The following is a 27,887-nucleotide window of genomic DNA, read 5'->3' on the forward strand; positions in this document are numbered from 1 at the left end:
CATTCGAATAATGGCTTTTGTGACAGATGTAATGTGTCACATTTTCAGGTTTTGGAGGAGAATAATGAGTCTCGTGACCTTTAATTTCTCAAGAGTCGCTCAGCCATTGAACTCTGATGCCACATGCTGCAAAGAATCATTTAAACTGGCTAGGGTTGGATAATCCCAGCACAACTTTTCATATCCAGTTCACTTTTCAATGATTTATTTGTAATTTCTGCTAAACCACATCTAAAGTTGTCCAGCACTTGGCTGCTAGATCGGTAACAGATAACCCTTGCCAACAACACAATTTGTTTTCAAGTCCATTATAACTGAGAATAAATTGATAGGTTTAAGAGGTGGTATGTGGGAACTGATGCCCATCCTCTGTCGGAACGCCAACTTCCAGAGTGCAGTGCTGTCATCCGTCTGACCTTCCACTCTCTTCTTCTGCTGCCCTTGGCCTAAAGTAAAAGCACTTCTCTGTAGTCAAAGCTGAGCCTGAAAAAGAAGAAACTGACAAAAATATCCTTTCAGAAAAAAAAAGACAGGCTTCTCAAAAACAAGTCCTGGTGCTTTCGCCTTTGTCACAGCCCAAGCTTCAGTACTGGCACCATCCAGGGCCTCGGGACATTTTATGCTTTATCTCTCAGATCCAATCCAGCCTGGCTAGTGCTGTCCTCGCTGCAGTTGTACGCTGGGAGCATCACTCTCACCTTGGATTACTTCTTGGTAGCCTTCCCCAACAGTAGCATTCCAGTCCTCTCTCTTCTGTGTCAGGCACGTCCCTAGGAGTTACACTCCTCACAGTGGCAGGAGAGGATGTAGCGGTAAGTGGCAGTGAGCCGCATGCCCCCAGAGCAGCGCAGCCGCATGGCCTTCAGCTTGGAGGTCTGGGGCCGGCAGCAGTGGCAGGTGGAGCGGAAAGGCTGCTTCAGCACCGTGCTGAAAGACACCATTGGCTCCGAGCGCGATGTCTGGCTGCAGCGCCCTTCACAGCGAGCCAGCAAAACCATCTGCGGAGGAAAAGAGATCGATCAGGAAAAATAGAATCATAGGACCATATTGGTTGGAAAAGACCTTTAAGATCATTGAGTCCAACTGCTAACCTAACACTGTCAAGCCCACTACTAAACAATGTCCCTTGGCACCTCATCTATGCATCTCTTGAATATTTCCAGGACTGATGACTCCATCGTCTCTTGGCAGCCCATTCAAGTGTCTAATAACCCTCTCAGTGAAAAAGTTCTTCCTAATATCCAATCTAAACCTCCCCTGGCACAACTTAAACCCATTTCTTCTTGTCATTACTGGAGAGAAGAGACTGACTCCCACTCACTATAACCTCCTTTCAAGTAGTTGTAGAGAGCGATCATATCTCCTCTCAGCCTCCTCTTCTCCAGACTAAACAACCGCAGCTCCCTCAGTTGCTCCTCATAAGATCTGTTCTCCAGACACTTCACCAGATTTGTTGTCCATCTCTGGACCTGCTCCAGCACCTCAATGTCCTTCTTATAGTGAGGGACTCAAAACTGAACACAGTTAAATACAAGAGGACAATCATTTCCATGGTCCTGCTGGCCACACTATTTCTGATACAAGCCAGGATATCATTGGCCTTCTTGGCCACCTGGGCACACTGCTGGCTCATGCTCAGCTGGCTGTCAATCAATGCTCCCAGATCCTTTTCTGAAGGACAACTTTCCAGCCACTCTGCCCTAAGCCTGTAGTGTTGCAAGGCGTTGTCATGGCCCAAGTGCAGGACCTGGCATTTGGTCTTGGTGAACCTCATGCAATTGGCCTCAGCCCATCTATCCAGACTGTCCAAGTCCCTCTGAAAAGCCTTCATGCCCCCATGTCTGCCAGTATGCACTTAATATCAGCAGATGGGAAGACCTTCCAGCCTGGTTGGTCTTTCTTCACTTGCTGCATCTCCCCACGTTGGCAAGGACACCCAACAGCCCCACACAGTGCGTTGCCCCTGAGTTCTGTCTGAGAGAGTGGAGGAGATAAGATGGACAGAAGGAAAAGCAAGACTCCTCCTGAAGCCCCAGGCACCAACAACAAGGACTACAGGATCCAGTTTTCTGAGCTGACCTCAGGTCTCCAAATGAACACAGTCAGCTCTGCTTTCCCAGCACGGTGAATGCAACTGTGACTTGCTGACCTCATATTTGTGGCAGCCAAGCCCTTATAAATCATCGGCCAGACTGATAGTTCAGTTGACTGTTTTCCAATGTTTTGAGTGTATATATTAGTGATCAGCAGAACTGGTCCTTGGGGCCAATGAATGTCTCCAATGCTTACATACATAAAGTAGGAATATAAGGAAAAGGCTTAGTTTAATGCTTTTAAAGAAGTAAGATTATAGCTCCCTCTTTTTACGAAGATCACCTTGAATATGTTTTTGCAATAATATGCATGTATGCATATGTATATAACTGCATCAACTGTATCTATATAATAAGCACTACATAGTGTAAGCTAGTGAAAATGTAAACAAGATGAACTCATTGCCAAACAAGAGGGCTCACTAGTGAGATTTTCCAAAAGCAGTGCAGGCTCCACGGTCCTTCATCTCCTGAGCTCACTGTCTGAGCTGTGACCAGAACAAGGTAACCTGCCCAACAGGAGCCACTAAGGAAGGAAAGTCACCTACACCCCAACAACCCCTTGTTGAATAGAGATTAGTATTGTCTCCTAAGATAATGTAAAAATTGGAAAGGATCTTCTAAAGCTCAGGACATTATGTTGTTAGAAACAATTATTACAGCATCGATAACAGGTAAGTGCTGGACAAGTTTGAACCAGTTCTTAGATTTTCATGGGGGACAAAATATTAACTGCATATAAGCTAATTCTGCTTAACCAAGACAAATTTCAAAACAAACTTATTGTATCAGAAAAAGAAGATCAAAATGTGACAGAGGTGAGAAAGTAGGCGATAAAACAGTTGTAAGTCTATGCTATAAACAAGGAAGAAAATTACCTTTTAACCATGCTGCACATCTCTGTTGTTTTTTACAGACAATCTAAAAGGATAACTAGAGATGTGACAGCAACTATTTGACGACATTAGACTTTTTGAGCTTCTTTCACTACACATGTTCAACTGGCTACAAAACTCCAAGTCTTGAAAGCAAGTATGACAATGTAGTGTATTTTCCTGAGCCAGGGTGTGGTAACAAGGGGACTACAGGGGTGTCTTCTTTAAACAAAGATCTGCCAGAAGCTTCCTCTCTAGCTCACAAGGCTAATGCCAGTCAATTCTAAGATGGACCTGCAGCTGACCCAAGCCTGGCCAATTAGTGACTGAGGCAACATCTCTGTGAATGACATATTTGAGAAGGGAAAGAAGTTGCTGTGCAGTTGCTAAACTGCATCAGCAACAGGGAGTGAGAATGTGAAAACTTCTCCACAGACAAGGAGGGGACGGTCAGAGGAAAAGGAGGGGAAGGAGAGTGCTTGGGCCCTGGAAGAAAGACTCGCCTGTGACCTGTGGTTAGGACCATGGTGAGGCAGCTGTGCCCCTGCTCCACGGAGGCCACTGGGGAGCAGAGACCCACTCGCAGCCCATGGAGGAGCCCACGCCAGAGTCGGTGGATGGAGGCTGTGACTCTGTGGGAAGCTCACCTTGGAGCAAGTTCCTGGCAGGACCTGGGAGCCTGTGGGGAGAGAGGAGCCCAAGCCAGAGCAGGTTTGCTGTCAGGACTTGTGATCCTGTGAGGGACTCAGGGTGGAGCAGTCGGTACCTGAAGGACTGTTCTCCTGGTGGATGACCCACATTGGGGCAGGGTGTGAGGAGCTGCCCCCATGGGAGGTCCCATGCTGGAGCAGTTCATGAGGAGCTGCAGTCCATGGGAAGGACCCATGCTGGAGAAGTTCATGAGGGACTGTCTCCCATAGGAGGGACCCCACACGGTAGCAGTGGGAAGTGTGAGGAGGCTTCCCTCTTATCTTCCCACCACAGATAATTATCTGTTTTTCTTTTTAATCAGTCATTAGGAAAGATGAGAGAGAAAATACCAGCACTATTTGTGTCCATGAGAAAGGCAGCTATCACCCATTATATGGTGCTGAAAATTTACTCTTCCCAGAGTACTTGCATGCTAAATGCTTTGCTTGTAAATGTATTAATATAGTAACAAGTACAAATCCAGTCAACACAGACAGATCACAAGGAAGAGGTCTTCATGAGCTCATGATCTGGGGTTGGATTCATCTTGGTTTAATTAAAAGGTGGGTTCTTGTTGCTCTCTGACAAATTTGCCATCCTTCGTAATTGGTAGCATGAATTTATGTTCCCTTTCCAGTACTACTGCATAATAATAAACAAACTCACTTTAGCTGTTAGTAATGTGGTGGAAAGGAAATTTCACTGTGCTGTTGAGCCACCCTCCAGCTTCAGATATATCACTAAGTTCAAGCCTCTTAATACCAGTGTCTTTGCTGTATACGAGAACATGGAAAGGGACAATCATTACAGTGCTAGCACCACATAACTGACAGATAAAGACATGCTTTGTCCCCTTGGTAAACAGAACTCACTTCCCATACTGACAGGCAGGCAGCTGGTAGAGCCACACAGGTACCTACTCTTGTCTGTATTGCAAAGGAAGGACAGCAGCTTCCTTCCCAGAATCCTGACAAGTCTTGTTACGTTCTCCACTTTGACCAGTTTACCAGACTGTGCACACTCCTTGTCATAGGCTATTCCCAGGCCTTTGGCTAAAGAGGAGGGTGAAGAGCAATCTAACAGCAGCTGGCAACTACTTGAAGGCTGCAAAGACAAAGGAGTCAAACTATCTTCAGGAGTGTCAGGGGGAAGTGTGATGGCCAAGAGCTGCTTTTTGGGAGGTTCAGAGGACCTCCAGAGTCCCCTCCAACCAACATTTCTATGATTCTGTGATTTTATCCCAAATGTGATAGCACACATTGCTGTGTGGTGGAGGTGACTTATAATGGTTGATGCTTCTGGAGCTGGAAAAGTAAGCAAATTCTAGTATTATTAACCTAAAAACTTTTTATGGCACAGTTCTGCTCTTGCAAGTACTTTCAGAAATGCCAGGGAAAAAAACCAAATCCCCAAGGAATACGATTAAGGACTATGGAAGAGTTCATCAGTGTAATTATAAGGTAGAGTTATGCCATGTGCCAATATCCGTGTCTCAGCACACAAGCCTTCTAATGCATAACCAGTTAATATTTCTTCAATATGCTGCTGCATTTAAAATTAATCTACAACCTTTGCCTTGAAAAACACAATTTAGTCTGTGGAGACTAATTTTAAATTCACATTTTGCTGGCTAATTTTTTCATAAGACAATGGTCAGTATTCATATCATGTAAAATTACAGTGTAGAAATAACTAAATGACAGAGACCAGAGGCCGGTGAACAATGGCACGGAGACAATGACCTGTGGCCAGTGGAGTTCCACAGGGATCGTTTCTGAGGCCAGTCTTATTCAACATTTTCATCCATGACCTTGATAAGGAGACAGAGTGTACCCTCAGTAAGTTCCCTGATGACACCAAACTGGGAGGACTGTCTGATTCCCCAGAACGCTGTGCTGCCATTCAGCAGGATCTCGACTGGCTTGAGAGTTGGGCAGAGAGGAACCTCATGAGGTTCAACAAGGGCAAGTGCAAAGTCCTGCACCTGGGAAGGAACAACCCCATGCACCAGTACAGGCTTGGGATTGACCTTCTGGAGAGCAGCTCTGCAGAGAGAGACCTGGGAGTCCTGATTGATGATAAACTAACCACGAGCCAGCAGTGTGCCCTTGTGGCCAAGAAGGCCAATGGCATCCTGGGATGCATCAAGAAGAATGCGGCCAGCAGGTCAAGGGAGGTTCTTCTCCCCCTCTACTCTGCCCTGGTGAGGTCTCATGTAGAGTACTGTGTCCGGTTTTGGGCTTCGCAGCTCAAGAGAGTCCAGTGCAGGGCTACCAAGATGATGAAAGGACTGGAACATCTCTCTTATGAATAAAGGCTGTGGGAACTGGGGCTGTTCAGCCTGGAGAAGAGGAGACTGAAAGGGAACCTCATTAGTACTTACAAGTATTTGAAAGGTACATGTCAAGAGGATGGGGCAACACTTTTTTTCTGCAGTGCCCAGTGACAAGCCAGGGGATAATGGACAAAATCTGGGCCACAAAAGTTCCACTTAAACATAAGGAAAAACTGCTTTACTGTGAGGGTGAGGGAGCCCTGTGTCATGGTTTTGCAAGGAGTTGCTTTTGCTTGGCAACAGGACAGGGCTATAGTGAAAGCCCAGCAAAGACTTGTTGGAATTTACCCCAACTCTGAGGTTCAGACCCACCTCTGTCCCAGCTGGGCCAATCTGTCTCTTCTGCCATCACTGTTTAAGGGTGGGCATTTGAAGTATATAGTATATAGTATGATGTATGTAGTACGATAGAAGGGAAGGGCAAGATGGAGGTGACCACGCGGCCCCTGCAGCCAGGAAAAGACAGAAGGAGCAATGTCAGACCAGAGACATCCTTGCAGCCCGTGACTAGAAATAGACACCCCGTGACAGAGAGGATGAGAGTTGTGTCAGTGAGAGCGAGCAGTTTAGACCTCAGCCCTGAGAGAAGATGAACTGAGGTTGCAGCGGCCCGACGGAGCAGCCCATGCAGGGCTGCCCAGTGTATGGGAGACCCCGAGCTGGAGCAAGAGAGGACTGACGAGGAGCACTTATCCTCAAGAGTGCCATCAGCAAGAGACATCAGGAAAGATCTGACTGCACCCCCATTCCCTGGCACTGTTAATGAGGGGAGAAGGTAATGACACTTAGCTCAGGGCTCTGAGCCCGGGAAGAGAGAAGGGATGGGGAAAAGGTGATCTTAAAGAGTTGGTTGCACTTCCATCATTTGCCTTACTCTGTACTATTTTTCCATTGAATATTTTGTTATGTTTTAATTCGAGGTGGATTAAATTAAGTTTCATTTTCTTCCCCAAGCTGAGTAGTCTGGTCTGTTTTGTCCAGGATCATAAGCCTCAATTAAACCCTTCCCGTCCTTCAGGAGTTCCAGGGTTCATGTTACTTAAGTCTAATCGAGGTCTTTTGTCCCTGGATGGGCCTAAACCAGGACACCCTAGCAAAGGCTGTCCAGGGAGGGTGTGGAGTCTCCTCTGGCAGTTTTCAAAACCCACCTGGACACATTCCTGTATGACCTGATGAAGATGAACCTGCTTTAGCAGGCAATTGAACTGGATGATCTGCAGAGGGCTGTTCCAATCCCTACCATTCTGTGATTCTGTGATTTTATGCCCTGTTTTTGTGTCAATTTTTACAAACTGCACAGTGTATTATGTCAAACTAGCAGAACAAAAAGAAAAATCAGATTGACCATTTTGATAGCTTTCTAAACTTCTGGGCTAACCTGAATTTCTCTGCAAAATTTAACTTCCTCCTCATGAATCCAGAGCAGCACCAAGCAGATTTTAGCAGGTGTGCAAATGAGCTGGAAATAGCATGTAATTTAAAAGCTTTACTTTGCCATTGAATCAATCGCACCAGCTGCTTATTGTGCTGTCTACTATAGTTCAATGGAGATTATCACCTGAATAATTAGTAATTCCATGATGGCATAGCACAATAATACAGTGGGTGTATATATAGTAAAAATGCGTGGATATTCTATAACCTGACACGCCTGCCCCTCAGCTCCCTTTGTCCCCTGCACATGTGAGCTTGTGCGTGTCACCTTGTGGTACGCAATCCGGAAGCACAGCATGCTGCAGCCTAGGAATTGTGTATGTCTCGTGTATGAGCAACTAAGGAAGACGACGTTTTCTTACTCCAAGTCTGCAATCTCGTAGGTATCTGGAATGCCATGAAAGAGAGCAACCTGCATCTGAGGAAATACTTGACTCTGATCACTCAAACCATATTCTGAAAATTACAAAGTTGTGAACTGGTTTGTTTTTCATGGCACTTGTAGTCCTCTTTTCAGCGGTCTTCAACAATAAGCTGAGGTCCCAAAGCAGATGGGCAGAGATGCGTGAGAACAGACTTTCACACGGTATCCATGGCCTAGCTGCAAGCAGACATTACTGAATGTCTCCTGAGCTACCTAATGAGTAAATGTCGTCAAACATTTGCGAAGATTTTTTTCATCTGTTCCATGACCCTGCTTCTGCAGGGGGGTTGGACTAGATGATCTCTAAAGGTCCCTTCCAACCCCTACCACTCTATGATTCTATGATTCTATGTCTCCCTGGGCTAGATTCTTTACTATGGGGCTGTCAGTGGTAGTAGATTTCCGGTACATCTGGTGGAAGCATTTCTGACAGCCAGTACTGTAATTCAGGAGGCTCTGGTTGCAGCAGTGAGGCAATCCGGCACATCAATGAAAACCAGTGGGTTTCTGTGACAGAATTCGGGCAGAATCCAGTATGGTCAGGAAAGGTAACATCTAATGAGTCAATACAAATATTTCCTTGAAGTCAAAGGAAAACACTGGTTTTCAGGAACAAATAACTTTCTTCTATCCCTCTTTTGTGTCTCTTTATACATTCTGTTACTGTAATGGACTGTTTCCATAGTCTTTGGAAAACTGTTTTCAAGGGAGATTCTCCTCCCGCTCTCTTCTGCCCTGGTGAAGCCTCATCTTGAGTATTGTGTCCAGTTCTGGGCTCCCCAGCTCAAGAGGGACAGTGAACTGGAGAGAGTCCAGCAGAGGGCTACCAAAGTGATCAGGGGACTGGAGCATCTTTCTCATGAAGAAGGGCTGTGAGACCCTGGGCTGTTTAGCCTGGAGAAGACTGAGAGGGGATGTTATCAATACTTGTAAATACTCAAAGGGCAGGTGTTAAGAGACGGGAATGAGTCTATTTTCTGAATGGCTCAGTGACAGGACAAGGAGTAAGAGGCACAAGCTGAAACACAAAAAGTTCCACTTGAACATGAGGAGAAACTTCTTTATTCTGAGGGTGAGGGAGTCCTGGCACAGGCTGCCCAGGGAAGGTGTGGAGTCCCCTTCTCTGGAAGTTTTCAAAACACATCTGGATATGTTCATGTGTGACCTGATGGAGGTGAACCTGCTTTAGCAGGGGGTTGGACTGGGTGATCTTTGGAGGTCCCATTCCAACTCCTACAATTCTGGAATTCTGTTTTCAACATCTGTCTATTTTCACAAGAGGGATTTTAACGATTAAATGATATTAAGTGAATGTTTCTGAATGTAACAAAGCTGCTTCATATGTGGTTACAATTAGCAGCTTCCACAGAGAAGCACAGTGGACATAATTGTTTTTTAACCAAGACAAATAGCAAATACAATATGTCTTGCAATTTCTGAAGCCATTTTTAACTTCTGTAATCCTATGCTGCATCAAAAGGGAAAATATACAGAGTGCAAAAGGATGGCTTGGTGGTACCAATATATCATGCCAAAAAAGGGCAAAGTCTCTGCTTGACATCAATTGTCAGTCCAAACTTCACAATGGAAACTCAATGGAAACATGATGCATCACAATTCCCACAGCTACTACCACAGAGCCATCTTTTTTTCACTTGTTTATATTTTATCACAATGTATATATAGGAACAGACATTGCATCCCATTTTCATTAGCAAGTCTAATATTGGTCTGTGTTTATATACCGGATCCAGAACAGAAGCCATATGTCTACCAGGATGTTCAGATCCCTGAGACCTTAAAAAAAAAAATAGCTAGGTTTAACAGAGAAATGTTTTCTATGATGTGTCAAAATTATTTTGCTTTGCATGGAAAATGGTTATATTTTCCATTTCATGGGGCAGTCCATACGTTTAGCAGCATTGTTAAAAATCTGTTCTTGAAACCATTATGGAAACTGAGAACCCAAGAGGTTCAGTCAGCGAGACACGTGGCAGTGGCAAGGCTCAGTTTTTTGCAACTGAGCAGCTGATCAGAGAGAGCAAGGGTTTGCCAGAGCAGGGAGAGTGGAGGAGCAGCGAGGAGACCTGCTGGGATCCAGCAGCTCTCGTAAGGGGATGATCCTGCTGGGAGGCAGAGACGAGGTGTCCTCCAGAGATTTAAATGGTCCCCAGGGAGAGCAAGTGACCAGTGCCACAGAGTGGCAGTTTGTGTGCCAGTTCAAGCAGGGAACAACCCACTACCCACACAAAGAACCACCGCCTGGGGCAGTGCTCCAGTGTCAGGCTGACAAGATGGTGAGCACTCACCTGTGAGCTAAAGCCAGGGCTCAGAAGGAGACTACCCTACAGAAGATCGATGCACCCAACCAGACAGAGCTGGGTAACAAGGATGCTTCAGTGCAGGCTGGCAGAGTGAGGGTTTAGATGCATCTACTGCTAAGGTAAATATGTATGATAGGTCCTGTCAAGTCTAAGAGCTGCAGTATCAGGTAGAAGAGCTGCAAGAAACCATTAGTAGACTCTGAAGTGTTAGAGGAGTAGAGCTAGAGATTGACAGATGGTTCCAAAAACAGGGACCAGCCTCCACTGAAAGTGAAGTGCCTTGGACGCTGGTGACACAAAAAAGCAGGACTCCCCTTCATAACCCTCCCTCCAGTGTTCCAGGCAAAAACAAATTTGAAGGATTAACAATGGGGGACATGGATGAGCAAGTGGGGAAACCTCAACAATCAATCTGCCACCAACTGGTCCACTGGCAACAGGCAGCAGGCACCATGAAAAGAAATGATGGGTGCTCGTTATGGATGACTCACTGCTAAAAGAATCACGAGATGTGCTGCCTGCTGGGAGCCAAGATCCGAGATGTGGCTGAGAGGGTACCCATGTCTTCTCAGGCTTGTGAACTGCTATCCCCTACTCCTCTTTCACGTGGGTATGAATGATGTAATGAGTCATGACATTACCACAATCAAGAAGGATTATAAAACCTCGAGGAAGCAAGTGAACGATAGGGGGGGCCAAGTTATCTTCTTATCCATCCTGCCTGCCAGAGGAAAGAGCACAATCATGATAGTTAACTCCTTGCTTAGAGGTTGGAGCCAAGGGGAAGGTTTCGGTTTTTATGACAAGATCTTCTTCAATGAATGCAATCTGATAGGGCAGGATGGAATACAACTTTCTCACAAGGGCACTGGTATCTTTGGAAACAGGCTAACCAACTTGACTAAGAGGGCTTTAAACTGAAGGACTCAGGGTGGGATGTGAAATGGCAAAGTATGTGCCATCCCATCTAACAGGGAAACAGGTCAGTGCAGGAAATGCAATGATGAGTGCTCCTCAGCCCTGCACCAAGATGAGAAGCAGAAGGCTGACTGCCCTGAGGAAGTGTCAAATGAGGGAGGACCCTCTTGCACTTGTCCAGGGAAACCTGTCTGCTCAGGTAAACCCTTTTGTTGCCTGTACACCAATGCATGAAGCCTGGGGAAAAAACAGGAGGAACTGGAGATGTGGGTGATGACACAGGGCCATGACTTCATTGCAATTACAGAGACATGGTGGGACACCTGCCATGACTGGAGTCATGAATGGATATGTGCTATTTAGGAAAGACAGGCAATTGTGAGAGAGCAATTGGTGTGCATTAAGCACAAAAAGTTCCACTAAAAGAAAAGCTTTTTTGCTGTAAGGGTGAGGGAGCCCTGGCACAGGCTGCCCAGGAAGGGTGTGGAGACTCCTTCTCTGGAGGAGACGGAACCTGCCTGAATGTGTTCCTGTGCGACCTGATATAGGTGAACTTGCTTTAGCAAGGGAGTTGGACTGAATGATCTTTAGAGTTCCCTTTCAACCCCTACCATTCACTGTGATTCTGTTACGTGGTACTACTTTCAAACATGATTGTCATTAAAGGTTTGATTTTTAAAAAGTCATGGCATTTTTGCAGCCAGAGTTACAAGCATTTTTGTCAACAGTTTTTTTCTCCAAGCTCAGTTTTGAAATAATATTGTTTTCATTACAATGCATTATGTGTTGTCACTTCCTGTCCTATTCCTAAAGGCCTGATTGTTGTTTCCCCTTCTTCCTTCCTTCCTACCTTCCTTCCTTCCTTCCTTCCTTTTCCTCATACTGGACAGAAGAGGGAGACCTTCACCTCACTACTACCTCCTTTCAGGTAGTTGTAGAGTGTGATCATGTTTGATCTCAGCCTTCTCTTCTCCAGGCTAAACATCCCCAGCTGCCTCACCACTCCTTATAAGACTTTTTCTCTAGACTCTTCACCACCTTCATTTCCTGTCTCTGGACCTGCTCCAGCACCTCAATGTCCTTCTTGTAGCAAGAGGCCCAGAACTGAATACAGTATTCAAGGTGTGGCCTCACCAGCGCCAAGTACAAGGGGACAATCTCTTCCCTGGTCCTGCTGGCCACACTATTTCTGATTCAGGCCAGGATGCCATTGGCCTTCTCAGTCCCCTGGGCACACTGCTGGCTCATGTTTAGTCAGCTGTCAACCAACACCCCCAGATCCTTTTCTGCAGGACAGATTTCCAGCCACTCTGCCCCAAGTGTTGCATGGGGTTGTCATGGTCCAAGTGTAAGACCAGGCACTTGGCCTTGTTGAACCTCACACAATTGTCCTCAGCCCATTGCTCCAGTCTGTCCAGGTCCCTCTGAAGAGCGTTTCTGCCCTCAAGCAGGTCTACGCTCCTACCCAGCTTGGTGTCATCAGCAAACTTACTGCAAGTGCACTCAATTCCCTCATCCAGATCATTGATAATGTTAAATTGAACACCCCCAACATGGCCAGTAATAGGCATGGTTATGTGAAGCCAGGTAAACAGCACTGCTATGAGCCCACTGTAAGGCAGCCCAGAGCATGGCTTTGCCCTGTGCCCAGTTTTGAGGCTGTCAGCCCCTGTCTGGTGAGCAGGGACAGGGCAAGCCCTGTGGAAGGTGCACAGGCAAGGCAGCAGCCATCCTGGTGCACAGGGGAGGAATGGAGCACCAACCTGGTCTTTCTTTCATGGAATCATAGAATCATAGACTGGTAGGGGTTGGAAGGGACCTTTAGAGATCATCTAGTCCAAACCCTCTGCAGAAGGAGGTTCACCTAGATCAGGTCGCATAGGAACATGTCCAGGCAGGTCCTGAAGACCTCCAAGGAAGGAGACTCCACAACCCCTCTGGGCAGCCTGTGCCAGGGCTCCCTCACTCTCACAGTAAAATAGCGTCTTTTCTTTTATTTTCTTTTTCTTTTAAAACTTGATTCTTTATATTTCACCTTGAATGTCATAGACTCACTCGAAGGAGGAGGTGACTGGAATTTTCTGAAATTCCAAACTAGCCCAGCTAGTGGTGTGCTGCTTCTTTTGAAAAGGTGAAAAGAGTCTTTCTCTCCAGTCCCAGTTCTGACGTATACACTTATATGTGTCTACACTTGTATATCTCTGCAGCTAAATTTTGATAGCAAGGAATTTGTGCAGAGAAAATACTCAAAATGAATAATTTTAACAACTCTGCTGGCGTAGTACCCTGCTAGGAGGGGGTGAGGGAACTCCTTACCTTTGAGCTACACTTGTAGAGAGGGTGGCTGATGGAGTCAACGTAATGATGCCTCATACAGCGGCTGGGGTCGGAGTCAATCATGAAGGAACCGTCTGTTTTACTGTCCGTGTCTCCCATCATTGCTAGAAGCGAGAGCATGGAAATCGAAGCTGCAAGGACATGGTTTCCCATTGTCGAGGAACTTCCCGCTGATAACAGCAGAGGGAGGTAGAGTATTAACAAAACTCCAAATACTGGCCGCCAGTTCCTTCCCAGGATGGTGAAAAGACTGGTTTAAGTCTCTTAGATGTCATTCTTCCTCTTCTTGAGTTGGAGTTTGCAGAGATTGTAATCCGTTAAAGAATCTCCTGCGTAGGTGGAATAAAAACAACATAATTCACAATCCTGACCAAAAAGACCTCTGGAGAAAAACAGACATAAATAATATTAAGACACATGGGATTTTCATTAGCCAAAATATACGCTCTGAGTAAGCATCATTCCCACAGTAGGTATATGGCATTAGGAAGGAGAAGTCAAGGCCTCATTACTTTAAGCATTGCTCTGTCATTTTACTTGGAGAAACTTTTGACTTTTAACATCACAAGTGGTTCAAAACCACTTTTTTTTTTTAATTTATTTGATGATGTCCCTAATGGGTTCCTCTCAAAACTGATGATTAGTAACTCAATAGAGATTTCAGCAAATTTAAAAGACTTTTGTATCTACTTCAAGTGTCAAAGGAGGGGCAGAGCTAGGCTGCTTCCTGCATTACAGATGGGAATTTCTGGCTTAGATAGCACATGGTTGACCCATGGCTCTAGGTGCTGTGTGTTTGTCTCCTGCAGCTGCTGTGCTGCAGAGGCAAGAGACACTTCCAGGATGGAGGAATGCTGAGAGTCCAAGCCTCAAGCGTGAACAAATCAGTCTCCCAGGAAGCTTGTGAGCACTAGGTTGCACTGCATAGAGGACTATCGAGGTATCTGGTAATATCCTGAGTACCAAAATCACATGCACATGGATGAGCATGCTTCACTTGCTTGCTTGTCAGGCTGTGCTTGCTCACTCTCTGTTTCTGCCCTGATAACTGAAGAGCAGTATCTGAAAAATACATTATATTCCATAATGTCCAAATACATCCCAGCTGTCGTTTGGGACAGAAATATATGCAGACGGAGTCATATGGATATCCAGCCAGGCATCTGGATTTCTGGTGAATGTTGGAGATCTCTCAGAAAGCAGGTGCAGGACAGCCTCTGAAACACTGCCCAGAGCTCTGTGCCAGCAAGAAAAGGGGAGCATCCCCTCAGTGGCTTCATCACAGAACCTTGGTCCTGCTCACAAAGTCTGTAGTCTCAAGTGAGTGGTTTACTTTTGTTGTTACTGTAAGCAGCTATAGCTTGAAAGAGCTGTGAATTATCCATCTAAATACAACTTAATGAAGCAAAGGATAGTCACAAGTAAAGTTAAAAGTATGAGGACTTTCTGAAGAAACTTATGATAAAACAGTTCTCTACTCATGTACAAATGCATCCCCTGAGCCTCTTGCCTATTCAAAAAAGATGGCGTCTATATTGCCTTACACAAGCCTCCTTCAAAGCTATTTTCTGGTGTGCTAGCAATACTCTAAACTGACTGGTATTCATCTCCTAGACAGCCTGAAGTTACAAGGCCTTCCCACCAGAGTGCTTGATGTTCATTGCTTTACAGCTCAATCAAACGCTTTTGTGAGGGAATAGCAGTGAGAAACTCTTCCAAAGCTTATCCAAGTTGGGAGTTGGGACTTGTCAGGCTGAAGTGAAATGCAAAGTTTCACACTGGGAAGAAGTGTGATTAGAGATGCTCTGTGTATTAGACGTTTCTGAATCCTTTTTGTGGTTTCAAACCATTGTCTATGTGCCCAAGAAGGAAAAGAAAACTGACGTGACTGTGGATTTAACAGATAATATTTCCTTCCCAGAGTCTGATCTGGTATATTTTCCTGAAGCAAACTTTTTCAGTGGATATGACATTAAAAATACTGTCTTTGGAATATATGGAAATTAAACAACACTAAACCCTTAGGATCTCAGATACATTTATGCAGAGTCTCACTTGTGTCAATAAATATCCCTTCAAACTTGTTAGCAGGGTGAAAAATCTCTCAATCATGGGAGCTGGAACAGGCTCCTTCCCAGAAGCAAACTGTGCTACTCTGGTTCATGCAGATGATACCAAGAATTAGCTAATAGGAGGAGTGATGAACTTTTTTTTCATATTTAACCTTTTACCTACATTCCTATTCTTCTTTATAAAGAGGCTGACCAAAACACACTGCTTGGCAAGGTCTCTCTCCAACATAGTTAATCAGTATTACACACCCAGTAATTCCTTTTCTGTCCAAATAAATTTACTTGATACTGGTCGGACTCATCTCATGGAACATTACATCCAGGGATCCCCATTTCCCACTGTCTCTATCCCACTGTTAATTTTGTGCTTCTATATCTCTCTGTGGTTTCGATCAAAATGATTTAATACAGTGAGGGAAATCTGGAGTCCTGGCTTGGCTTTCAAAGTCTTATCTCTTTAGTTTTCTTCAGGAAATAATTGGATGACATACAGTCTGCCTCATGAAAACACTCTGAGAAAGCTGGAAAGAAGCAGGGAAAAATGTGAGAAAAGGAAAAGGTCTGTACCTTCTTCAGGATAATCACAGCACAATACAAAAAGTATTAATAATTTCACAGTCTTTTAAAATTGCCCTGACAGTTCCCAGGCAAAAAAAAAATTAGTGAAGTTTGGTAACAGAACTACATAAGAAGAAGAAAAGTACTGTTATCACACATTTATTAGCAAAAAGAGAGACTGTGAATGTAAATGTGACCCATCTTTTGTGAAAAAGTGTGTACAGTTGTTGACAGACATACTGGCAAAATGATCATGTAGGTATTGGAAGCAGAACTGCAGAGAGCACCAGGCTATTTGCACACGCCAGTATCTCCTGTCATATTAATGTGAATTATATACATACATTTTCAAGTACATATGCCATATATATTTGAGATATAAGGGGAAATAGTCTCACAGGGACATTTAAACATATAGGAGTTCATATATAGATTTTTGATTGTGTAAAAAAAGTAAATATTTTCACTCAGCTACATCATCATAATGAAGTACATTGACACCACATTTTCCATTTCCAGTTGATATTATGCCTTGGCATTTCACTTTAAATTAGTTTGGTTTGGTTGTATTTAAAAATAAATAAATAAATAAATAAATATTGTATTCCTTTTGGTATGCTGGCTGAAATTCTAAAACCTTAGATAGCAGATGATATGAAGAGTGATATAGACATAACTTCTAGTCTATATTTCTGTGTAAAACCAGAGGCAAGTACACTTGTAATCATTATAGCTGTACTTATGATGGCTTTTTGTTGCATCTGGAAAACACACTTTTTAAATTAAAAGCGACAGTTTCACATACATCTTTTCATTCTCTTATTTGAGCTGTTTTTTCCTCAGTTTCTTTTTGTGTGAAAAATGTTGTAAACAGCTCATTGTTGCCAAGGTAACAAAAAGGAATTTAATGCTTCCTCTTTACAGCATCCTGTAAAGAAAAATATGCAAAAGAGACTTTGTATTCACAGGCTGAAAATTTGCTACAAAAATACTTGGTCTGATAGTGTATGAAATTCACTGATTTGAGCATTATATGTTGTCACTAATAGGCTTATAGTGCCCTCTCCACTTAACTAGTTTTCAGGAATTCATAGAGACATAACATGCTGTAGGCTGTTACAGCTGTTACTTAAAACTGCTACAGCTGTTACCTAAAAACTGCAAGGGAAAGATAGAAACAGTCCCAAAGACCATATGAACATACAATCCAAGACTGTATTGCACATGGACATAAGGGCAGACTTAGGGTTACTTTTCCAACTTCACTTTGTTATTAACTGCTTTTTGAATGCTGAAATAAAGATTTCTTATCACAGTCTTAATATCATTCAGAGAGTGGTGAAGGTTAAGACTTTGTTTTGCTGTAAGGACAGAAGAAAATTCCATCATCTGGAATTATTTAGCCGGTCACTTTGTGAGAACGTAAACAGAAATTCCCTTTTTGCTATGTATCTTGGAAAAAATAAAAGCTGAGCAATCCTCCAAAGGTCTATTGGATCTGCACTGCTTTTACCCTGGAAGGTAGGGAGGGAGCAATGGAAAAGCTCATTTGTGGTGTATTTCTTCTTAGCTGTTCCCTGCTGCCAAGCCCCCTGAATTAGGCATGCACGTATGTTCAGCTTGGCCTTCGTTTGTTGTGCATTTTCCATGTTTGAGACTCCTGCTTGACAATGAGGGTACAATTCAAGTCACTCAATGCCTTTTACATTTTGGAGGCTGCCAAAATCCCATTGGAGCAACAGTGTGTATATATAACTAAGCCTGGCCTTGCATGCTGTGCATATTTAGTAAACACAATTACTTGGATCCTACCACGTGGTTCCCTCATTCTGAATTTGTTATGTAAACAGGAGAGTTATATGACTACTCAGTTTCTCCAAACTCCAGCCCTAAGAAAGTGTCACTAACCATATGTGAGTGTATATATATATATATATATATATGTGTGTGTGTATGCATAGTTTGCCACTGTTACTATGATAAAGAACCCACAAAGACCTTCATGAGACCAAAATGGGTTTTTCAAGAACTTTATCTAACCTGGAAAAGGTGAGAAACTTGAGAATTTGGGGAGGTTTGCATTCTAAGATCTGGACTAGAGTGGAAACAGCTGTAATGGCCAAACTACACTGTCACGTTACACCAGTTTGTCTTGCAGGGTTACTTTCCCTGGCCATGAGAAGGGCCATGAAGGGGACTTAGGGTGGGAAGACAAGGAGGAGAAATCTGTGAGGTAGATTAGTTCCAATCCCTCAGCCTCAACCTTCAATCCCCCAGTATTAACCTGTTCCATTGCAAAATAACACTGCAATGCCCTTGCTCCCACTGCCTGAACACAGTGCTAGCATGGCCCGCAGTGATCCATCACCACTGAATAATGGATCTGTGCGTTCAGAGAACATGGAAAACCATTGTTTCTGCTCCTTCAATGAGTCCCAAGGTCTCCTCATCTGTATAGTCAGCTGGGGGACCCATGTGCACAGAGTTGCCCCTACGTTTGACCACAGTTCCTAGATGACGGGGGCAACTGGACTGCCCTTTTGCCAGGGCTGCCCTTGTAAAGGAACACCACTCTCCTGAAGCCAGGCATTGTCCTGCGTGTACACAGTTCAAGTCTTTCTCCAAGGCCATATCTCAGCTGAGATATTAAATTCCCTTGGAGTGCTTCTCCAGAATTGCCACCACATGGCATGGTATGGGCTGTTCCCAGATCTCCTCCAGCCTCCACAGCACGCAGATGACTTTCAGCCCACGCAACCACTCGCACCATGCTCAGCAACCACTCAGGAAGCACTGTGTGCTGTGGGACAAAACTCTACTAGTGACAGTCAGAATAATTTAAGAAAATGTTTTATCTTGTAGCAGAAGTAACCTAACATGCTATGCCTGATCCTGCTTACTGTTCAATCAACTCAGAGGCTTCATCAGCTCCAGTGTATGGTTTAGTTCTGTAAATAGATGTAATCCGCTTCTCATGTAGTTATTTTACTGTGGCCATTTCTGTTCCAGCAGTGAAGAGGCTGTCCTCTTATATACTCCACTAAAACACTTGCTCCACACTGTAGCCGCCTTTCAAAACACCTGACAAAGTCATCAAGTGGCCATGGGGCAGCCGGGAAGCAGCAAGTGAACACAGGCAACTCCAGTTGTTTGTGAAATGCCTCCATGCAGCATTAGAACAGGTTTCTTCTCCTCCCAAGAGAGGGCAAATACCAAACCAAATATTTTGAATAAGATCCTTACAGATCTAAGTAAGCAAGATGCTTCCCTGAGGCCTCGTTTTGCCAAATTAGTGTTTGTCCTGCTGACATCCAGCTGTGCTGGAGCTTGTCCCCTTTGATACCAAGGGGAATGCTCTCACCTGTGTTACAAGGGGAATGTTCTCACCTGTGGTACAGGAGCTCTATCCTCCATTCCACAGCAGGTTGCAGGGCAGCAGGCACCTTTAAGGAAGGCACACAAACCACATGCCCTCCTGGCCAGAGCTGACAGCAGCTGCTGGGCAAGAGAAGAGGTGAAGGAAAAAGGCAGTAGAATGGCTCAAAAGAAGGGACTTAAGGCTCTTCATCTGTCTGTCCTCAGGAGGGAAGCACACCTTCTAGATCTACAAAGACTGCGTTGGCCTAACACCTGCCACCCAGCAACTGCAGAGCATTGTTCCATAAAATACAAGAAGATAAAACAGATCCTACCTCTGAGCAGTCAGAAATGTCAAATATGCTGATGGTAGTTGAGAGAAACTCCTGCACATAGTTTTATGCTGTGAGACTTTGCTAAGTCTCACTGTTTCAGGAGACGAATATCTGTCATCATAAGCAGACTGTAAAATTAGGAAGACCATGGTATTTGAAGAATTAGAAGCAACATAGTAGTTGCAGCAGATATAATGGAAGAACATACTTCTGCAGTCACCCCTGGGAACGTCAGCATGCATGAGGCAAGCATGCATGGGACTGGTTCCCCAGGTTTCAGTGGGGCAGCCTGTGTAAGGCCCCTGTAAGTGTTCACACGGCAGGGACACGGTGCCTGAGGTGGAACAAATTAAGCTGAAGAGCACTTGAGCTTGCTGAGTTTCCCTCTCCTTTTGAAGTTTCCAAGAATATTTTCAGTCCTTCAGGTAGCTCGGAGAGAGGGAGCTGACAGCACTTTCCTGCTAGGCAGTTGAAATAACAAACTCTAGTGGGTACTGCAAACTGGAACCCTGCCAGCAGACAGGCACAGGCCGACACAGAGAAAAGGTTTTTAATACACTTGCAAAGAATAACTACTGGTGGACAAAAGGGCACTTGTATTTTTATTCTTTCCTTTTCCTGCTTCCAGGAAACTTTAAATAGATTGATTAGGGGACATGCATGGGATCTCTCTCTAGTGAGCTAGTAGAGCCATTTAATAAAGAAGTGATGCCAGCCTTGGATTTTTTCTTTACTCTTATGTATTGTTGAATGTAAAAGCAGTTGTGGTATATAGTCTGGGACAGGAATTGAGAGGAATACAGTTTCCCACTTGCTCATCCAGAGAGTGCTGGGTGGGATCACTCCTCAGTGAAGCACCAGGCACAGTGCTGAACTGTTTAAGTAAGGCCACCCATCCCTCTCAGGAGGCAAACTATCAAGGGTGGCTGCTGGCTAAAGTGCAAGTATTCCCAGATAAGCATTAACAATAGGATTTGCTTCAGTAATTACCTCTACTTTAGTCTTATGACTCAACATAAGGCAAAATGACTCTTGGCCAAATGACAAGTTGCTGAGAGGCCTAGGGCATTTGGGCATGTGTCCTCTACCTGTTGGAGTGTGTTATGAACAGGTGAGTGGTTTTTGCTCTATCTCGTACTGTATTGCCTGCCTGTTGATTAGAAGTTGATTTAACAAATTTCCCAAAGAACGCAAAGAACTGTAGTTGTCAACAGAGGCAGGAGTAGCAATGTGCTTCTTGTTCTTTAATATGAAGCAGACATCCCTGCCACTGGGACCAGCAGAGAGTGCATAGAGATAGGATATGATTGAATGGGATGTTCATTCTTCTCTGACCCTTGGGGCAAAAACCTCTCTTCTTTTATACATAGGCAAAATTCAGACCACCATCCACCTACTTTAGCCTCTGATAATTAGGAAACCTAAATATTTGGGTCATGGTAACAATTTTATGTCTCCTGGGAAGGGGAATAGCATTTCCCTAGGTCCCACTCTCTTTGAGCCATGCTGCTATGACAGTAATGCGATTGTCACTGCCATGGTATGCTTAACCTTTGCCAAACCAGAGCTGAGGCATTAACTCAGATCCTCAACTCACATGTCTTAAAGGGCAACATAACCTGTGCTGCCACTGCACTGCCAGACCAACACAGTTTGCAGCTCAGTAATAATAGGCACGTAAATGTGACAAGCGTAAGCCATAAAAATGATTGATGCAAATAGAGAAATAACAAAGAGAAGCCGAAAACCAGCAATGTGGTAGAATTTCTAGGAGCGTTGTCTCCATGACATCAGCAGCCCAATACCCCGACACCAGAAGAAAGGCTACATTCGTCTGTGATAGAAAGGAACTTGGTGCCACGCAATGAAATTCCAGTGAACAGGACAAGGACTGATGGTGTCTGGAAGTGGTAGTGCCACTGCTACCCGGATAATAGTCTGTATTAGATTATGTGAAAAAAGAAGGAATATATAGACGGCCAGCTGCTCAAAGGCTTACTACAAACTTGCTTTTATTGTTCTGCTAAGTTAGAGGTGGGGCATCAGAGGGATTCCTAACATACCACTACTGAGAAATTTTAATATGTTCCACACTGACACATATAAAAAGGAAATAACAGCTGATCATGGTCAGTGGAGACTGCATCATCTCTTCATATGCATGCACAGAAGCATAGGCAAAGTGGAATGTCCTTGGCCAGTGAAACTCAGACACCTGAGCTAACTTGACCCAACTAAACCTCTCTTTTGCCGTTGAGCTGAGTTTCAGCAGAAGGGCTGTTGAGCAGGAAGCAAGACAGCAAAAAAAAAGGAGAAGATCCTCTAGGCATGGCTACTCACCCCATCCTAAGATACCAGGACGTGGAGAAGGGCAGGGGAGCTGAGAGGCTACCCATTTAACACTGATGAAAAGAAACACAAGTTTACGCAGCCAACAATGATCGGGTAGAACAAGATATCACAGAGGGCAAAAATTTAGCTGGGCTCAACAAAAGGTCTTGTTATGTATGGGAGGGTTACAATCCTAAGGGTTTTATTTTTAAAGAGATTTTGGAAGGGTTATAAACTCTCAGGACTAGGAAAGTTCAGTTGATGGGGTTAGGTAAAAATCCTCCATCACAGCAAGTTACCCCATAGCTGCCTGCCACAGGATCTCTATGTCGGTCTTTGATGTGGCCGCTTCCAGCCACTCTCAAGAGGTGGATTACTCAAATAACATGAGACTGTGGACAGTCTCATGTAGCGCAACTTTTTCAAAAACTCATAGACACAAGTCTCTCCTCACACTGAGCAGTACATTAGAGGCAGAGGAATTAACAGTATTTATAATACAGCTATCTAATATTTATAATTGCAATTACAATGGTGGTACTTGGGGGGGGAGGTGGGAGAGGAGGCTTTTTCTTCTGCTTTCAGTCAAAAAAATAAACTACCAGACTTGCTACACAAACAAATGTCTCAGTGGCTTCATGCAAGCTTTGCACCATACAGTCAACTCCTTTCAAGGTCCAAGAACAACCTTGAGCACTTCCTAGTGCTTCTAGGAAAGCAGACAAGCCAGGAAGGGGACACAGTTGGCCAGAGTAAAAATGAGGAATGAAGGCAACTCCAGGAGGACTCTCTGTCAAACGAGTCACCACAGGGATATAAGCCTCCAAGGAGGTGGCTCGCTTCCCTCCCACCTGGGCAAAAGAGATTGCAACCCTGGCAACTCAAGCAAGCAAGAATACGCATTACAAGCCTCAGTGGCCTGTGATGGATTGTTCTGGGGGAATAGAAGGCTTTTGCAGAGATTTAACACGCATAGGTAACTACCTGAGATATTACTACTGCAAACTGTAAAGATGGCTGTCCATAACAAGTACCCTGCTCTGCAAAGGGGAATCATCGGTGTACATACATCTAATCAAAACCAGGTGCTGTGCACACTCAGGAAACCTACATGGGACACCTTCAGGTAGAGAACAGATATACCGTAAGCTGCAGCAGACCCTAATTACACTCCTTCACCAAATCAAATGGCATTTTATGTTGTAAGCTTAAAACATCTATTCCTTCCATTATTACTTTTAACTGGAAAATCTTAAAGCATCTTCTTATACTACCAGTATTGCAAATAAGAGTTAATTATTCCAGCAAGAGTTTGTCAATATAAGTCACACTGTGAACCCCTGATTCAAGCTGGCAAGTAATTAATCACCAAATAGTTCTATTCAGGTTGAGAGAATTATTCACATGCATAACTGCTCACAGATATGAGTAAGGTCACCCAGCCTAAGCAAAAGTGAGCATTGTTAGTAAATCAGAAGAAAAAAAAAAAAAAAAGGAAGAAAAAAGAGATACTAAAATAGAAATGTTCTTCCAGGAGGGACAAATAACAGTGTTGTCATTATCACATCCACATTCATTGACCCCCACCATGCAGCTGGGTTGTTTCTATTAGAAAATAAGTTTGTGATAAGGAACTGGCTTACAGTGATTTTTCTCCCTACTGTTGGTTTTAAATAATCATTTGCCCATCCTTTCCTAATATGCAGAGTTCTCACCTCTCAGCCATTGGGACAGTTACAAAGCTTTAGGAACTGTTAGTAACCTTCAGCATACAGGACATAGCATTTTCATCTTTAAAGAGCTGCTGAAACCTGAAAAAGTTTCTTGTCATGCCATCTGTCCCAGACAGAAACAAGTAAGATGTGTTATGGGAGAAATATAAATGAACTTGAGGGCTAGTATAAGAAATCTGCCTGACAACCCCACACGTCAGTCCACACACATCGTCTTGCAAATTCAAATTGGCCACAATAAAACTACTGCCCCAACACACACTCTGTGTGAGTCTGCCTAACTGACACTACAGCAGTTAGCTAATATAGCATTGACATTGCCCTTCACATGCTTCATCTTTGTTACCCTGTTTTTGCTACTGAACCCGTTCACTTGAACTTTTATAGGATGAATTCACTCACCTGAATGCTAGCAGGGAAACCAGGCTTTCTTCCTCAGCTGGGCTCTCTCAGGGCAGTGTCCGTTCCTGTGCCTCACAGTTACGCTATGCTGACACTTTAGCACTGGACTCATAACAGTGAAACTCTTATTTTGTCCCAAACACACAGAGAACAGTTATGCTCCTGCCTCCGACGCTGATACAAAGCAAAATGATCTGCCAGCAAAGGAGGAGAGCCTCCTTCCCTCCTTTCGTAGGCAGTCTGGGGTCCTGCAGCATCCTCCCGTGTCAGCTACCGACTGCTCAGCCACGCTGCATTACGCATCGCGCTGACGGGTCGAACACGTACTAAATATACCCCTCAGCATTGCAGCAAAGGCAAACACTGTGGCTTTCCTCATAGGTTTCAGCCAATCAGGAGTGTGTATTAAATCTGTCCTAGTCCATAACCACTGCTGACCACTCTGTAGTAAATCTTCCCAGAATTTTGGGTAAATAATAATGTGCAAATTAAGAGCACTCCTGTGAAGCATGACACATAAAGCTGGAAATAAATATTGCCTGTTGTTTCAAATTATTCTAAGCACTCTGGCAGATGACTGGCAAGTTAACAGCATGCATAAGTAGTGATAAAAGTAAAGAGTCCAGCTTTAAGCTAGCAGGCTTCATAGAGCCCTATTGTAATGGGACAAAGAGGGTGCTGGCAATGCTGGCACTTTCTGGATTAATTCAGGGCAGAGTCCAGTATGTCCATTCACTCCAAAGCCATACTTCTGGGACCAATACAGAGTTGCAGACATGAGCTCTGTATGCTAACAAGGATAGATGTTTAACCAAGTTGCTCAAAAGCACTCTGGACTACCTATTTGCCTGTATACAGGCATCCTTCAGATAGGAGAAAAAGATAGGAGGATAAGAACGAGACACAGGCACTGGGGCTGTGTTGATTCCACATCAACAGATTTTAATTTAAAAACTGGTACAAGGAAAACTTGTATTTGTCAGATAAAGAGTCTAAGAGCTCAGTTTAAGCCTATGGAATACTAAAAAACCGGAGGAATCTCTTATTTGTGTGCTTACCTTTGGAAAACGCATTGCTCCTTCCTCCCTTCAAACTCTTCAGAGAGCTAAAAAGAGGTCCTGTTACTTCGAAATGCTTTTGTTCTTCTGTCCCTCTGTCACATGGCTTGCCTTTTATATTTGCAACACACAAAAGTTAGGGCTGTTGTTGAGAGGGAGAGGGAGAGAGAGAGAGGGAATGTCAAATGGAAAAGTGCCATTGCAGTCATATATCAATCAGGGCAGCGGCAGCAGCAGCTCACTGGCAAATGGGAATTCCACAGAAATGTGAAGCTCTTGTTATCTGAGAAATCACAAAACACCACCAGCCAAGCTCCCCTCTGCAGGGACTTCTTATTATTGGCAAGCCAGGAAATAGAAGGAAATGTAGGCACTGTTTCTGTTGCTGTTATTGTTTCAGATTTAGAGGTGCGTATGCTGTGGCATATGTAAGCCAGTGGAACGTAAATCCTGAATTAAATTCCTTCTTAAACAAATACACTGTGTCTGAGATAAAGGAAACTACTGAGGAAGAAGGTAACAGAGCTAAGCACAGAATCTGAAAGTAACAATTTAAAAAATCAGATATCTCTTTGCACTTGGAAAGTATCCAAAGAAAAACTACCTTTTCCCAAGATTACTCATTAATCTCCTTTATTTCTGACAGTTTTGATCAGAATTTTTTGAACCGTGAGTGATCTCAGACATCCTTAATTCAAGCTATGCTGCTTCACCACAATTGGTCACTCAAATCATCTGATGTTGCCTGTCCCTCCAGATGGGTAAACAGACAAGCATTTTCTGTATAAATACTTGTCTGCAAATCTGCAGTTCCCATGCTTTAGATAACCTGCCCTGAAATTCTGAGGTTTTTCTCAAATAAAACTCAGGAGTTTGTTCACAGAAGGAAAGGTTGTCCTTCCACTTCACTCACTTTCCTCTGAAGAATGTCAAGCCTAAAAACAGTTATCCTTCACACCTCTTATGTAAATATTTTACGAAGTAAAACCCCTCTCTATTAAATAAATCATCTCTTCTGTGCTTTGGTGGCGGAGTGCTGAAGTTTTTCTTCCTTTTGGAGTGCCCCCTAGTCGTCCTGCGGCGTTATGGGAAGCACAGCCCTTAGCTGGTTAATTAAAAAATAGGCGACATAGTTGGTCATTCACAAGCTGGATCTGTTCAGAGGCACTGGCCAGCAGATGGATGGGGTCCTGTGTCAATTGTGTTTGAACTCTAAAGGAAAGTTGGTATTTGATGGATGATGTTATTAGCTAAATGTCTGATGTGGTATAAGATCAAAGAGCAGATGGAAGTTATGCCTTAAAAATAGAATAATCTAAAAGGGGAATGGCTTGTAGATGAGTAAGCATCATGGAAACAATAAAGGAGACATTCTTTGGCTTGCTTTGCTGCAGAGACAGGTTTGTCTGGTGGGATAAACAAATGATCTACTTAGGACTGAGATTCTCAGGATGTGAGTTTTGCTGCACATTTTTTCCCTCATATTCAGTGTTTACATTGTTTTGGTTCTTAAGTCAACCCTGGGTTTTTCTCACCGACCACATGTCCCAGCTCTCTACGTCTCTCGCAGATGCTACCATGGTCACCCAGAGTGGATGGTGTCAGAAGTCACCAGCATCTTTGCCTCACTGTAACTGCAGTCTGTCACTGATGCTCTAGCACTACACTTAAATAGGTAGACAATACATAACAATCTTTTTTAATTTAGCCAACATTCTATTTTAAAATGAAGGCTGTTGGCCCTTTGGTTGTTATGCTACCGGGTGGCATCTTTTTTCCCATGGACAAGAAAAATCTACTCACATACTCCAGTTGCTTGCACTAAGGACTTGCCATGTGCAAGACAAAGGCCTGGCTAAGGAGCTCCCAGATGAAATCCTCTCTGAAATGCTCTCCTGAAATCCAGGAGACAGTAGATATCCTACTCACTGACCTTCCTGAAAAGAAGCTAAGTTTCTTATCTTTGTGACATCTACAGGTGACAGTATCTGTACTAATTGTTTCTTGGGTGCTAAGTGTACTTTAAATGCTCAACAGTTGTCAATAATATGTCAAACAGGGGTATTTTTAAAAAGTAGTGCTCAGCAGTTTGCTATTACAGCTACAAGTTCCTAATACAGAGAAATTTGCAGACATTGGGCTAAAAATTTTTCAAAAAATTAGCAGTGCCTTCCAATTTTTTACCTTTAGCTACAAGACTGTGTTTGGCAGTATGTGGAAGTTAATCAGAAGTTAAATGACCTCACAGGCTGGTGACTTAGAAACTGATGCTCTTCCTTGTGGTTTTCTAAACGAGCTTACACAGGATTGCAAGCACAAAAGTAGAAGCATCAAATGTAACCTCCCCCACCTCAAAAATGCTATGGCCCATAACTTTTTCATAGCTCATCATAAATCTTCAGCCTCCCTCAATCACTGTGACTTAATCCCACCCATAAAACCAGTCATTTTAAAGAAACAAATAAAAGTGGAAAACAACAGAAGCCCAGAGCTCAGTTTTCAAAGATGATTAGACATTTGAGATGACCCCAGATATTAGATAAGATTTCCAGAAGATCTAAGGTATCTTGATTCCATCAGCTCTGATCTCAGTTCCCTTCAGAGGGAGTTT

General features: G+C 43.8%; 1 protein-coding gene across 4 annotated transcripts; it reads right to left on the reverse strand.

The window, feature by feature from the left end:
* On the reverse strand, window positions 1-25,360 carry NDP (norrin cystine knot growth factor NDP). Of its 4 annotated transcripts, XM_061988609.1 has the most exons (4): window positions 24,219-24,530; window positions 22,093-22,154; window positions 13,410-13,759; window positions 1-998 (listed from the first exon to the last, which is right to left on the reverse strand). In XM_061988609.1, the coding sequence occupies exons 3-4, from the start codon at window positions 13,581-13,583 to the stop codon at window positions 771-773; spliced, it is 402 nt and encodes a 133-aa protein (XP_061844593.1). In that variant the 5' UTR covers window positions 13,584-13,759; window positions 22,093-22,154; window positions 24,219-24,530; the 3' UTR covers window positions 1-770. The 4 variants fall into 4 exon arrangements, with proteins under 4 accessions (XP_061844593.1, XP_061844592.1, XP_010203518.1 ...); XM_061988608.1 differs by lacking the exons at window positions 22,093-22,154; window positions 24,219-24,530 and adding an exon at window positions 25,277-25,360; XM_010205216.2 differs by lacking the exon at window positions 22,093-22,154.
* Between the last annotated feature and the right edge of the window lie 2,527 nt (window positions 25,361-27,887).

Source organism: Colius striatus, chromosome 1 (genome assembly GCF_028858725.1).
Source record: "Colius striatus isolate bColStr4 chromosome 1, bColStr4.1.hap1, whole genome shotgun sequence".
NCBI lineage: Eukaryota > Metazoa > Chordata > Aves > Coliiformes > Coliidae > Colius > Colius striatus.